At 41.7% G+C, this 14,852-nt stretch overlaps 1 protein-coding gene across 3 annotated transcripts in view; it reads right to left on the reverse strand.

Annotated features, from left to right (window-relative positions):
- The window catches only part of PITPNB (phosphatidylinositol transfer protein beta), a 61,309-nt gene that overhangs the window by 11,633 nt on the left and 34,824 nt on the right, over window positions 1–14,852 (reverse strand). For all 3 annotated transcript variants that reach the window (XM_086348523.1, XM_086348525.1, XM_086348524.1), the window contains one exon: window positions 8,245–8,322. In XM_086348523.1, coding sequence (XP_086204649.1) covers window positions 8,245–8,322 — 78 coding nt within the window. The remainder of the gene's footprint in view (window positions 1–8,244; window positions 8,323–14,852) is intronic.

Genomic DNA, 14,852 nt, shown 5'->3' on the forward strand with positions numbered 1-14,852 from the left:
GTCGCTAGACAGCCTGTGCTAAGTGAGAACCCTGGGTGTTTCTAGAACACCAGCTCTTCAGAAGCCACCCACCCCTCCCCCCATTTTATAAAAACAGCAGGATAAAGCATGGTTCTAATTAAAGAGTAAGTTAAATTTAATACACACATGCCTACACCAAGCCGGGCCTCCAAGAACAGAGCACACACACGTGATTCCAACAATCACCCGAGTTTGCTTCTCACATCTTCCTAGTGACTTTGGCAGGCTGCTCAAACCAATTAAAACGACTACTGGTAATTGACAAAATCTACTGGTCTACAGAATGTAGTTTAGAAACTGTGAGTGATAGGACAGAAAGGAACCAGCTCTCTGAGCTCTCGTCCACAGACGTAAAAGGTATAGTCAATCTGCTTTTGGTTTTCTATCCAATTATTAAAAAAAAAGTTCAGGGAAGAATATGGAAATCAATTAAAAAATAAACAAGTGAACAAACAGCCTGCTGCCCTTATTTCTTGGCCTAATTCTCCATAATATCAACACGCAAGGGGGAGGCAGAGAGGTGACACACAGAAACATAATCTTAAAGAGCCTTGGAGAAAGATGAGAACACATAAGTTATATATTTTCAGTTACTAATACTGTATTACTATTATTATATTACATTATTAACATCTGTCGTATTTGAGATCTCACCCAATCTAAAGATGACTTATGCAATTCACCTCTTCATCTGTGCTATGGTGTTAAAACTAGTGACAAAGAAAATAACTTAAGAAAAGTCTCCATTACTTAATGATGACAGAAAATAATGAACTTGACTATAAGTGGTTAAAAAAAAGCATAATCTTGGCATAATCTTTCTGGGGGGGGCAATGGTCTGACACTAAGTAACTAAAAAGTCTTAAAGCTGCTTATATCTTATATAGATGCCATATACACTTCAACCTGATAATTCTACTTTCAGAAATGTATCCCAATTCATCAGGTAAGAAAATAACAACCCTGCAGATCAGTTTACAACAGCACAACCTTGGACTTAGTAAATGCCATACCCACTGAAAGAGCTGGTGAAATACCTCCTAGGTCTTCCAAACAATGGGCTATTACATGAAGGAATAAAAAGCACAGTATGAGTATAAATAGGTATCTGTGTATAGCATAAACATCTATAACAAAATAAACTGTGAATTAGGGAATATAACAAATAGCAATAATTAAATGGTGAGGCTACAACTGCCTTTTTTCAAAACTTCATAAACATGTATCATTTTATAATCAAGAAAAAACTAATATACTTAAAAAAATAAGACTTATTAATAGAAGTTTTTGCTGTCAGCTGAGTATTTTAGGACAACAATTTACTTTGCCTTAAATTATTAGTATCTGGGATCTATTTTAAATCTTCATTCACCTTTGATTACAACAATAAATGTTTTTCTGCCTATTTTTGATGGTTCATAAATCAAAGCTAAAAGTTGAATTAAGATCTTTAATATATAACTTTAGTCCAGTCCATATTTAATTTTTCCTCATCTTAAACTTCTAAAGCAAAAATGAGGTATAAATGTAGAGTAAAATATTATCAACTCTTCAGAGTTACCAGAAGTATTCTTATGAAAAAATGTGTAACCTTTAAAAAATGTGAAAAATCTAAATGGGACAAAATATTGCGACCCCATATTCTGAGCAGTGTTCCAGAATCTAGATACCCCAAAGGAGTTTTGGCTGGTCTGCCCAGCCTTCAGGAGACTCAAGCGATGCTGGCCCAGGGCAGAGTCTGCTCTCTGGCCTTCAACAATACAAATGTTTTCTGATTCTTTCCTCTTCCACCAGTTGGAAAAAAAAAAAATCCCCTAACAAATAAAGCCATAATCTAAACGTGGATCATTCACAGCTAATTCCAATCCAGCCCAACCCTAACACTTCCTAACCTAATATAGGAGAAAATAAAATTAACTTGTATTTAATGAAAATACAAGTTTTATACAGATTATGGCATGAAAACTGAAAAGAGCAACTGAAAATAAAAGGTAAAGGATGGTGGGTTACCCAAATGTAAGAATCAGAAGTTCTATAAAAAACAGTCACGGGCTAACAGAAGAACCCCAATCGCTCGTCTCCATGATTGAATTTCAGCTGCAGTACCAGCTAGTTGTGAAATGTTTCCAAAATTGTATTTAAATAGTTTGTGTATTCACTGAATTCCTTACATTTCACGTTTCTAACTATAAACAGAACCTCTAAACTCAAATCATGTTTTTAATTTAACGACACATATTAGGTTACCCTGAGGCATGCGGACAAGGCCTAAGGGAGAGTAGCGTATACTGAAGCCACACAACGGAATCAAACAAAGCGCAGCGTGTTTAACCGGAATGGCGAGCAATCAGCCCATGCGCTCATGAGAACTGGTTTCTTGGATCTGTGACAACATACACAAATGTAAAAGGGGGGTGGCGGAAACCCCAAAGGCATTCTTCAAAATCATTTTCTAAAAATGTGCTCCGCAGTTTCATCCTACATGTCAACTGCACATATACTCTTTCCTATTTAAAATGTGTTGGGATAAAGACAGAACAGATATACGCTGCATTTAACCAGTTAACATTTTGCAAGGACACAGCGGTTTCTGTAAGGCTCACACCCCCTTCATATTTTAATTTTTCAATTTTAGACAATTTGAATGCTCAATTTCAGCCTGCTGATTTCGTAAGGTTAAGTTTCCAGCCCAGATTTCACTAAAGAAAAGTTAAAAATAAACGTACTGCTGGGGCTGTTGCCAGTGCACCCATCAGTAAACATCAACAGAAGATTACACTACGTGTGTCAAGTATGTGTGCCGAAATCTCAAGCAGAGCCCGCTTCTACCATCCCCAGCCACTCCCTTAATCTGTTCCGACTGTGGCAGCCATGTGGACAGGCCAACACTGGACGTTACATTCTCTGTAAGTACATGGCATGTCTAACACTGATGTTTACTTAAGATGGCTAACCTGAATTCAGTGGATACTTCCTGAGTATCTACGCTGAGCAGACAGACTCCTGTACTTAGCACTGTACATATCAAGCACGCTGGACATGGGGCCTACAGGCTGAGAGTCTGGAGGGTGGGGATGAAGTGGGTGGGGGAAGGGAGGGAGTGTGAACCTGTGAACTGTGTCCCTGACGTGGGACACACCAAGGGCCATGAGCAGGGCGTCGATGATGACACTCAGAAAGTTTCAGAGTCAGGAGGTTCCTATATGGGCAAAGGCTGTCAAATGGAAGAAGTAAACATGGGATAAAGTTCAAAAGATTAAACTAACCGTAGGTTAAACTCATATAGTAAGTTTCACAATAATAATGACAGCAAAGCTTACTGCCTGGGAGAGAATGATTGGTCACATTTTCCATGTCTCCACACTTAATATTTTTGTAGCTCACAACCATTTTACTAATCAGAACTCTGACATGTGCTTCATGCTTGTGTCCAATTACTCCAGGAGTGACACCAAGTACAATTGAAATCACAAGTTCACCCTTCAAGTGAAACGCACGAAGAAAAGTTTCTGTCCCTGACAGTGTCAGGAAGACACAAGAGGCCCATCTTGTCAATGCACTCTTCGCATCCGAGTGGGACACCCCATCCGTCCACACCCAGTTCTTCAGCTCTGTCCAAGAACAGAGGCATTCAAGGGCCCAAAATACGGCTGGAACTAATCATGTACTGCTCCTGCGGAGCTCAGCTTCTGGAAGAAACAGAATGGCTCTTCTGGTATCCTCTTAGGAGTTGCATAATTAATACACACTAAGGGTGAAACTATGCCAAAGCCGTTGACTGTGTGGATCACAATAAACTGTGGAAAATTCTGAAAGAGATGGGAATACCAGACCACCTGACCTGCCTCTTGAGAAACCTATATGCAGGTCAGGAAGCAACAGTTAGAACTGGACATGGAACAACAGACTGGTTCCAAATACGAAAAGGAGAACGTCAAGGCTGTATATTGTCACCCTGCTTATTTAACATATATGCAGAGTACATCATGAGAAACACTGGGTTGGAAGAAGCACAAGCTGGAATCAAGATTGCCGGGAGAAATATCGATAACCTCAGATATGCAGATGACACCACCCTTATGGCAGAAAGTGAAGAGGAACCCAAAAGCCTCTTGATGAAAGTGAAAGTGGAGAGTGAAAAAGTTGGCTTAAAGCTCAACATTCAGAAAACGAAGATCATGGCATCTGGTCCCATCACTTCATGGGAAATAGATGGGGAAACAGTGGAAACATGCCTAATCATTAACTATCATATAAGAAAATTAGACCATGCTATAATCTTCAAAGGTGTTGTTTCAGTTGGTTAACATGACAACTCCTCACCCATCAGAGAAAGCAAACTGGAAAATTAAAGGCATCCACATGTAAATGGATAAGTCACTGGTATTGGTAATCACAACCAATCACAACACAAAATGAACCACAATATGGATGTGTATAATCTACACATACATATATGTATAATACTACACAGAAGAAACAGACTTATATCCATGAGAAATGCATGGTTTTACCTTGAAGCAAAAATGTTTATCAGGTTATAAAATACTCTATTATTATGCAGACTCAATCAAGTGTTGAGACCTAAATAGCAAAATATAATTCATGTGCTCAGATTTTAAAAATTCTTTTTTTAGAAGGAAAATGAATATATATACAACTAAAGTCTGAACCTCTAGGTTTGTAATTTTTAAAAAAATTAAAAACCTATGTATCATACCATAAACTAAAGAAGTCTGTATTCTTAACAAATACAGAATACATGAAAATCTATTATTCCCTGGTAACCCCATGACCCCCTGCTAGCAAAGGCTCTAAAACTGTGCAGCCTCTGCTTTACGACGGACCCTGGGTCAAGCACCCATTAAACACTCATAACCACGAGGGGTAAGGACAGGTGAACCAGGATGTGATGGACAATCAATCCCCAAACACCGAAACCATGGGAACCCCTGGACACTAGACAAAGAAAAGGAATAATTATGTCCCAAACAAGGTAGCATATTCACTGATCTCACTAAGTCCAGAAGATGATAGAGGCTTTTTATTTTCAAAGACAAAAGCATGACAACAATGAAAAAGCTACCATTTATTGTCCACTCCCTCTCTGCTGGGAATATAACACTCATTAGTTCTCACACAAACCATCAGTTCAGTTCAGTTCAGTTCAGTCGCTCAGTCGTGTCCGACTCTTTGCAACCCCATGAATCACAGCACGCCAGGCCTCCCTGTCCATCACCAACTCCCGGAGTTCACTCAGACTCACGTCCATCGAGTCAGTGATGCCATCCAGCCACCTCATCCTCTGTCGTCATTCCCAACTTAGAGATGTGGAAACACGCTTCAGAGTTAAGTTATTTAACTCACAACTTGTAAGATTCCTGATGGGTTTTTAATGGGTCTCTCCTAGCGCCACTGTCTCCTAACAGCTTCCCAGACCACTGGAAATATAACTGGTATTAAAAGAAGTATCAAATTCTGGCAAATATCATGAATAAGAGAGCCACACCCCTGCCATGATACAGGAGGGCAAAAAGGTACGTATTGGTGAGCCAGTGTCTCTGGATTAGGGGTGAAAATCTGCTATGTCTCCATGCCTTATACATCTCTGTGATGAGTACTGAATCAAGTATGACAGAAACAGCAGACGTTTCTCCTGTGACTATTATCTGCATTTCTCTGGCCAAGTTTCTCATCTATAAAACGAAGCAATTGTATTTACCCCATAGGAAAACTGTGAAGATTAAATACAACCTCATATAGTGCCTGGCACCAAGAAAAAGATTCTTATCCCTCATCCAGTCTGGTGCAGACAAGCAGTAAATACTGTAATAATTCAGAAGGAAAATACCACTGTGGGATAAGTAAAGGGAAGTTTCAAAGAGATCATGGGGTGTGCACGGGGCGGTGGATGCACTCTGGAATGTGTTCTGGTAAGGCGAGTCTGCGGAGGGGCACGGAGCGCCTCTGGAGCGCAGCAGGACCACCAGGCAAGGCAGCACTCGGTCCGGAGCACTGTGACATACAGCCCTGGGGGAGCAGGTCCACAACGGGGTTTCTCCTTCCCCTCTGCCCCGAGCACCATGCACTTCTTCCCTATTCCCGTATTTCAGAAGGACAGAAACCTTCAGCTATCATCCTTCCATGGGGCTCCCTTTGGTGCCATGCAAGTAGGGTCTGCTGAACAGAGGCAGAGGATGTCGATAAGGGCAAGTCAGTCCCTAGGTTCCTATGATTCCAGCTGTATCACTGACTAGTCAATCCTTCTTACTTTTCATTATCCATCTCAGCAGTAAGCGATGGGTTCCTTAGTTATTCTTGACTACCTAAGTTATTTCTGAGATCATGATAACTAACTGAAATCCAGTTAAACAGTAACCCAACTTATGGAGTAGCTGCACCTGCCATCATCTGGCTCAAGTTTAACAACTGACAGGCAAACGGATAGAATGGTATCATGATCAGCCACACGCTTCCTGAGAAATCACCTACTGTTCAATCCCCCCGCCACACACACACACACAGGGGGTAAAAATTCCCTACACTGCAACCTGAAAAAATGCAAAATTCACATTTCTAAAACTTAAACCTCTTCTAGAAGTTTAAGTAACCATTAACGGATAATAAAAAGACAAAGCAATGTTAGTTACAGAGGTACAAACCATAAATAAAAAAGCAGTAAATGTCATATCCCTAGTTCCCAAAGGTTGGAAATCAGGTAGAAATCAGAATGTCAAGCTACATTTGCTGTCTTTTGTAAAACTGGCTAGGAGTTCCTACAAGAAAGACAGGCACCCAACATAAACAGCCCACCACATTATATAGCACCACCTTTTCAAGTTTATGCTTGAAAAACTGACAATGTGAAGAAAATGCAAGATTTAATTCACCTCCATGTCTCAAGCTCACGGCCCCGTCTACTCCCTGAAAAGAGGAGCTGGTATTACTGGGACCAGACAGCCTGTGAGGACCCCCGGCAGCCTCGCAAGCAGCCTCCTGTCCATTCCAGCACAGTTCTCTCTCTCTCTCTCTCTCTCTCTCAAAGCCTGTGTTAAATCTGTTAAATCTCAGAGAAAAGGCTTCTCCTCTGACTCAGGGTGAGTTCTAAAGTTCATGGCGAGAAATCTTGAAGGGGGTGTTTTTTTGTTTTTTGTTTTTAAATCCATTAGAGTAAATTTAGAACACATATACTGAACTTGTCCCTTAATTTCTAAGAGACATATATCACTTTCTGGGTATTGAGTCTCTAGTCATGGCCATTAAACTGGTAGAATCTTGAACCAAACTCTACTCAGAGAACAAATGTGAAAATAAGATAATTATGAATCATTTCTTAGAGAAGAAAGTCAGACTCATTCTTCATTTTAATTGATGTGCAAGACAGTCCCAAACAGTCCAACACCCGTGGAGAGCCACTCACTGGGTTCTTGTGGTGCTGTTACAGTAATCCCCTATCTACAGGCAACAGCTAGCACCTAGACACCATTTGTTAATGACCCGTGACTGGCTTCAGCATAAACAGATTGGTTACCAAGTAAAATCCCATTGGTAGAGAATCTGCTTTGGGCATGTTTAGGTTTTTATGCTCCTCTTCTCTTGTCAAATTAGCTGTAATAACTGGCCATCAACACATTAAGCCTTCTCTAAGGGGTTGTCATTTGGTTTAGCGGATGTCTTTAAAATCCATTATATTTCTATAGCGATTTAAATTACTACCTGGACATTGCTTTCCTTCCAGAAATAAAAATAAGGATGTGCTCTTTATTAGACAACAACCACTTGCCATCAAGACTGCTCTCTGGTGCCCTGCTTTCCAAAAGATAACTATTAAAAGGCCAGGAACCTGAGCCCGGGGAGGGTGAACTTGTTCAGTTTTTACTAAGACTAAATTTAAAACTATCAACCTTCATTTAACATAGACTTCTGTACTGCTTCAAGTCTCAAAAGAGAACATTACAATCCCCAAAGACTAAATCACTTGTCTCTTGTAAGAGTTATCAGAATAGCATTATGCTCAAAGTGACAGCCTGGCTCTGTTCTGTTTGTTAATGCAGCACAGACTTGCTGGCCAACTGCAACTGGCTGTGAGTCCTTATCGCAAATAAAACTGTTTTTGTGCCATTTCTATTTTTCACTTAAACGTCGCCAGCTCCTCCAGACTCAGGACCTGTCAAGTGTCCTGCTGCCAAGACTCTGCCTGTCAGAAAGGTCAGCATCCAGTACCTTCCAGTTGGGTCCCAGAGGGCCTCTCTTGGTCTTGACGGACTGGAATAACGCTGGGTCTTCATCAGCTTTGTAGTCCTGCAAAGCAAAACAAAGTCAGAGGCGGAGAAGAAAACCAGAGAAAAATTTCTACCCTTGGCCAGAATAGCCCTTTGCAGCTACTAAGCACAGGACAGAAACTGCCTGGGCTCACTGTGCTTTGCATAAATGCAGGGAAACGCTTCTATGCGACATGAAGTTGTCCGTTGGGTTCTCTTTGCTCTAAGCTTTTACCTTAAGGCAAAACAACTACATAATAAAAAGCAATACAAGTCCTGATCAACAAGTACACCACAACTGGTTGCTGGACTGCTGTTACTATCTCTAAGAACAAATTTTTAACACTTCTCAACAGTTTCAGCATTTTGATATACTTATCATCATACTCAAGAAATTAAGCAGATCCACACCAGTTCTGAAATGCCCACGAGACTCTAACACCTGCTGGAGAGCAACTACCATGACTGGAAACAGATCAGAACCGTGGGTTCCGTGCACCCCAAGCGCTGCCACGTCTGGGTCTGAGGTGGAGCCCGTCCGTGGAGAGTCACCGGTACAAGCGCCTTGAGGACCACCACACTCAGGTCAGTCCCGCATGGCCAAGTGAGGTGAGGGAGGGCTTTACGACTCCGTATGGGACTCAGTTACAAGCATGTCACAGGGCACGGCCCTAAAATCTAGGTTTTATGCAAGGTTCCTGTGTGTGTAAATTCTATTTCCCTTAATATAGTCTTTCTGGTAGAATGGAAAATACAAGAGAAGTAAACCCCTTTAATCCTATGTGCTTTACGGAAGTTCTTTTGTCATTTCGCACGTACACATACATAATCCACATACAGAAATTAAAAATTATTTTTGAAGAGCTAACGTCCAGATTTAAAAAACAAAGTGAGTTATAATACTAACAGTGAACAGAGGTCGGGTGAAAATATTACAAAAGGACAACCCCTTTCTTCTTGGGCAGGGGTCCTTCTAAAGCAGGGGTCCTTCACAGGATTTGTGGAGGACCACGTACTTTGAGAAAAATGCCCAGACAAGTCAATATGAAAAAATATCAGTTTTAGAGATAAAGTCAGTGCAAGCACTGAACGCACGCCAAAGCACAATACAAACTTTCAAAATCAAAGAAAACAGGCTGAGAAGCAGCAAATCAAGACTCGACAGTTATTCAGTAAATGCATATGGCATGTTAGTAGTTTCCAAAGAGAAAGTTACAAATATATCATATGAGGAAGGAGAAAAGCGAGGTTCAGGTACATAACAAAACTTCTTTAAGGGGTGGTAACTGGGCAAATATGTGACCTTGAACTCAAAGCCTGTCTAAACGATTACAGAGGCGAACCTGACTGGCGGCGTTGGGCCTTGCTGCTGAAACACGCAACACGGCACAGACACAGGAGGAGGTCAGCCAGCACCTCCAGGACAACAAGCTGGGATGAGCCGACTGCAAGGAGTCGGACAACTGCAGCTACCCAGTGTGTCTGGGCATATCAGCAGAGTTCAACTACTGTCAGCTAACAGGAATTCTTAAATCCCAGTTTAGAACCGCACCCTAAAATTAACAACTTCACTGCGGACTGAGGGGGGAAAAAAAAGAATCAACTGCACAGGTGGTCCTGAGACCAGGATTCACAGTGAGACACCAGCTCTCCTGCTAACAAACAACCGAGCAACGTTTTCTTTTAGGCCAGAGCCTTGGAAACCCAGAGATGAATTCCATTTCCTCTAAAACTGAAAGCATTTAACATCCTATCAAATAATCACTTTTGACATCACCTCCTTCGATTCAAGGTCTATTTACTGAACAGCCATCATGGAGAAGGGTGCACTGCATCAGCACCAAGCAGCACGCAAGATGCTAAGAGGTGGTCTGGGGGTCCGAGAACAGAAGAGCCGGCACCTGGGTCTGGCTCCTAGGAGGTCAGTGTGGCCGGGATCAAAGCAAGAGAGACAAAGAAAAGGTACCCGGAACCCCAGGGATCACATGTCCACTGCCAGCAGGGAATGGAGAGAGGAAATTACAGTCAGAATGGAAAGCAATCAACACCAGCTGAGGAAAACTGTTTTTTTTGCTAAAGCGCATTGTGTTAAAATCTTTTATGATAAAATTTTAATTATCTGTATAATATTCAGAGGCCTGGCCAGTGTTTAACACTTACCAGTTCATCCCACTTGAGGGAAAAATACTTTTTTTTTTTTTTTTTTTGCATTTTTACTAAGCAGGGTGTGACCTTACTGTGAGCAAGATGCCCAAGTTTTTGCTTTTTCACAAAATCTAAGATATTATGGAGCCCTGCATGAGCTGAATAGTAAATAATCACATTCCCTGACTCTGAGAGACTGCCAGTTACAGGATGCTCCATTATTTTATGTACCATTAAGAAGGGAAACACTAGGCCAGTAAAACACGCCACAACTGGAAGGCAAATCTGACTCTGACTATATTAAAACATGAGGAGAACGAGGGAGGGGATCTTAGAACGGACGAAACAGAGACTGCAGAACCATCTCTGTGGATTCTAAACTTGCCAGCTTCAAGACAGAAAGAAAAACAAAGTCCACAAAATACAGTGTACACAAGAGTCAGCAGGACCGACAGCATCCAACAGGGCAGGAGACACACCAAGGCAGAACCAGTGCACGAAGAGTGAGCTCGGTCCACACTGTCATCAGCGTGGACGACTGTCACGTGGAGGCAGACTAATTAGGGGTGGGTGCCCCAGGAGAAGGGCCGACGCAGGCTGCAGGATTAAGGCGGCAGCACTAAACGTGAAAATGTCAGATGGACTTCTGGACAACACTCCTTTCTCCGTCCTAACCCCATCCAGCACCACACCAGGGTGACGACTTACGGGATTTTTCAATACTTGTTTGACATAAGTAACTGAGAAATATGGAGTGACAGTTATTTCAGAGCCTTCATCATTAGTGCTGTGGACTGGGTAACTTTCCTGAACCACAGAGTCACAACATGTTGGGGGGGACCGCATCCTGAAGACCACCCAAGCCGCCTGGTTTCCCAGGTGAGGAAGCCACGGTCCAACCAGGAGGCGGTACGGCCCGCCCACCTGGGGACCTGAACACCAGCCTCCTCACCTTCCCTCTGTCCCAGACTCATTGTGGGCCGTCACACAGCAAGACGGCAGAAGGGCACCCACACAAGCCACACAAACGAAACACAATTCAAAACCAGCAAGCAGCAGCAGCATCACAGATACCAAAGTGGATTCTCCTAGGAGGCATGAGTGTGTGCACATAAAACATCACACACACACACGCACACACACCCCCTCCAAAGCTCAGTCTCCCCTCTCTGCTCTTTTCCCTTGAATACAAAGCAGCAACATTAACGATACACTGGAAATGTTAACAAAACCCAATTATTAACAATAGCACCTTAACCTTGACAGATGAGGAAAATGCCTCTTGTCAAAACCTAGGAATTTTCGCACTTTTTAATGTTAGTTTGAATACATAGATGTTTAATCAGCTGAATTAAGTAACAAGATATTAACAAGCAGCAAGCAAGTGTGGTTTTATTAACCTCACTTTTGTATTTATATAACATTTAGTTTTTTGAACAATATCTTTCTGGCTACAATTTTATCTTTGGGTATCCAGTTTTGTCTTTCTGTATTTGAAATCAACTGGCTGATTTATATCCGTATCACAATGAACAAATATATTCCTTTATGTATGACAGTTTCAGCATACAGAATGCAACCTCAGCTACCAATTATAGCTGCAAATGAGCAATAGTGTGGAATGAGACAGCCTGCTGGCTTTGTTAGTATTCCGTCTCCTTTGGGATCCCGTGGGGAAAGGGAGGCTCTGATGAAGAGAAGCCCTTGGCTCATGGTTTATTGTGCTTGCCACCAGCTGCAGACTTCTCATCTCATTAGTTTTTTAGAATACTGTGGGTGAAGACAGCTGTAGCCTACTTGAGTCTTCAGCTCCTGGGTATTCTGAAGGCTGAATTTGCTATGCACTTTCTGTAATCCTTGGGAAAAAAAAACACCCAAAAAAACAGGAGATTCACTGGGCCAAGGAAATGTATTTTTTAAATGAGTTTTAAAATCATGTTTAAAAGCAGAAAAATCTTATTGCTAAGGTGCACTGTGTTTAAAATTCTTTTATGATCAAATTTTAATTGTCTGTATAAAATGCCCAGAGGCCTGGCCAGGAATAAGGGCTCAGTAAAACCATCATTATCAAGTTAGGTGTAGTGTCCCCAGACACTGCTCGCTCCACCAACGCTAGTGCCTGAACAACAGAAAAACACAATGGTATCAGCATAAGGTAGATGCGGACCAGTGTTAACACAACTCTTTAACTGAAAACTCTGTTTAAGTAACAAAGGAGGCAAGTCAAGACGCCCTTTGGAGAACAAATAAAATCTAATATGGTAAATAAGTGGATTACTGAGTCTCCATGCTGGAGCCACAGAATACATTCATTAAATTCTTATAAATAACTGTTTTCTGTCACTGGAATACAAAAGTTGTGCTACCTCTTGGGTGTACATCTGTTACTCACTACAGCTCTCGATAGAAACTCTCAATAGAAACCAGATTCATTCTGAAAACAAAGAATATTAGTTTTATGAATCTGTTAGCAAAGTGGCTGCGCCCCCAACCCCAAATGCAAGTACAAAATCTGTGCTGAGCCAACCCGAACGTCCTTGAGCCCAGACTGAACTCATGATTATGAATGGGGAAGGGAGCAGGAGGTGGGGGTAGGCTGGTAGGAGTTTCGTAACAGCTTCTGGAAAAATCGAGAGCTCCCGACACCAGAAACTGCTTAAAGAACCACGGCTGGGTCACCGCAGGTGAGGTGACGCTACCTGTACAGTGAGAAAAGGAAACGCCGGCCAGACCCACGTATGTGAGCAAGTCCCCACACCTGCCCAGCAGAGTGAAACAACTCTGCCCCACACCTGGCAAAGAGAAACAACTCTACAGGGTAAACAAAAACTTGAGAGGGATATTAGAGTCCTGCAGCCTGCTTGTAAAATGCTGTCCTTTAGCATAAGATGATTAATTAGGTGTCTATTCAAATAGCTCAAAGATAATCACCAAGTTTAAAATGCAGATACTGCTGCTCAACTCAGCAGAGCTCATTTCCTCTAATCACACCCTAAAAGTAAAGACCAGGATGGGGAGAGAGCTGAATTAAATAGGAAGATAAATAGCAAACATCATTTATTAGCACTGCGCTGGATTTTTCAGTACTGTGGCACTTAGAAAAAAGGGGTTCCCAGACACTATCATCACTAACCCCAGTGTGTAACTCACTGGAGCTGAGAAAACCAAGTGACTCCAAAGGGGAAGCCTATTAAAAAAATAAAAATGTTTGCATTAAATTTTGCCAAGTAACAAGAGGTGTAAAGAGAAATTAACATTTACTAACTTGTTTAAGAAACTCATTTCAACATATTTTCAAATAAGCAGCTTTCTTTCCGATTTTTAATTACATCTCCCCAGTGACTCCTCACCCTTTCAGGTTCCCACAGAGTACCATTAATATAGTATAAGTAAATCTTATTAATTCAGGTCCTACCACCTTGGAATTTATAATAATTCGGACAGGGGCTGGACTGAAGTTTATCTTTGCATGATCTATGAAAAAAAGATTTGCTACACAAATTAATAGAGTAACAAGATCTCAGGAGGGCTGTTTAAACAGTTCAGAAGTGTTTTAGAGCAATTCAGAAGCATTCATTTGCATATAATTATTATGCTAATTACAAATCATTCTTATCTATTCATTAAAGCAGATTCCCAAAGGACCACTAATTGTCAATAACTTGTTGGCCTAGTTTCTGTTGCTGAATGTACCTCAAAGGAACAGAGTGGCATTAAAATATATTCTCTAATTCAGCCCTCTCATTAATCCTTACTGGCTTCCCACCAATGAATCCTTAAAACGGAATTTTTAAACAACTGCCCTGAGAACTGAGAAATGCAGTCAAACCTACACACCCAAGCAGAACACTTACTTGTAATCTTTTCAACCTCACAGAGACCCTGCACAGTGAGACTTCGGGTGGGCGAGCATGGTGGACAGGGGAGGCGGACGGAGGCTGTCACAGGACCCTGTGCTGAAAGGTGGCCCCAGCCTCCGGCACTGCTGGGCTAGAGCACAGCTAGGGCAATCGCCTCCTCCATTCTTTCTCATCTTGTCCGAATCACAGCCAGAGCCTGCCAACCCTGTCATGTTTATGAAGGCAGACCCCTCAAAGCCTTTGGAAGGTTACAAATTAATACAGAAAGAGAAAAAAAACCCAGAATTTCAGCCATGAAAAGAAGTTACAACCAAAAACCTGATGTCAACAACCCAGCAGGGAAACCAAATAGCTGGGGACCAGAAGAGGGGCTTTCCGGGGAGCCAGGGCTGGTAGCCCCCAGGTCTCCCCTACAGGAGTCAGTGGGCTACTGGTTTGGAGGAGCCCATACTTCATGCACAAATATACGATGTATTTGTTACTGTCACATGTTTATTACTATGTATTTACATATCACAGCATTAAAAAATATATTTTAAACTCTTCACATCAATGAAATTAAGTA

Source organism: Bos grunniens, chromosome 17, assembly GCF_055505025.1.
Source record: "Bos grunniens cultivar Pamir isolate PY7600 chromosome 17, Bosgru_T2T1.0, whole genome shotgun sequence".
NCBI lineage: Eukaryota > Metazoa > Chordata > Mammalia > Artiodactyla > Bovidae > Bos > Bos grunniens.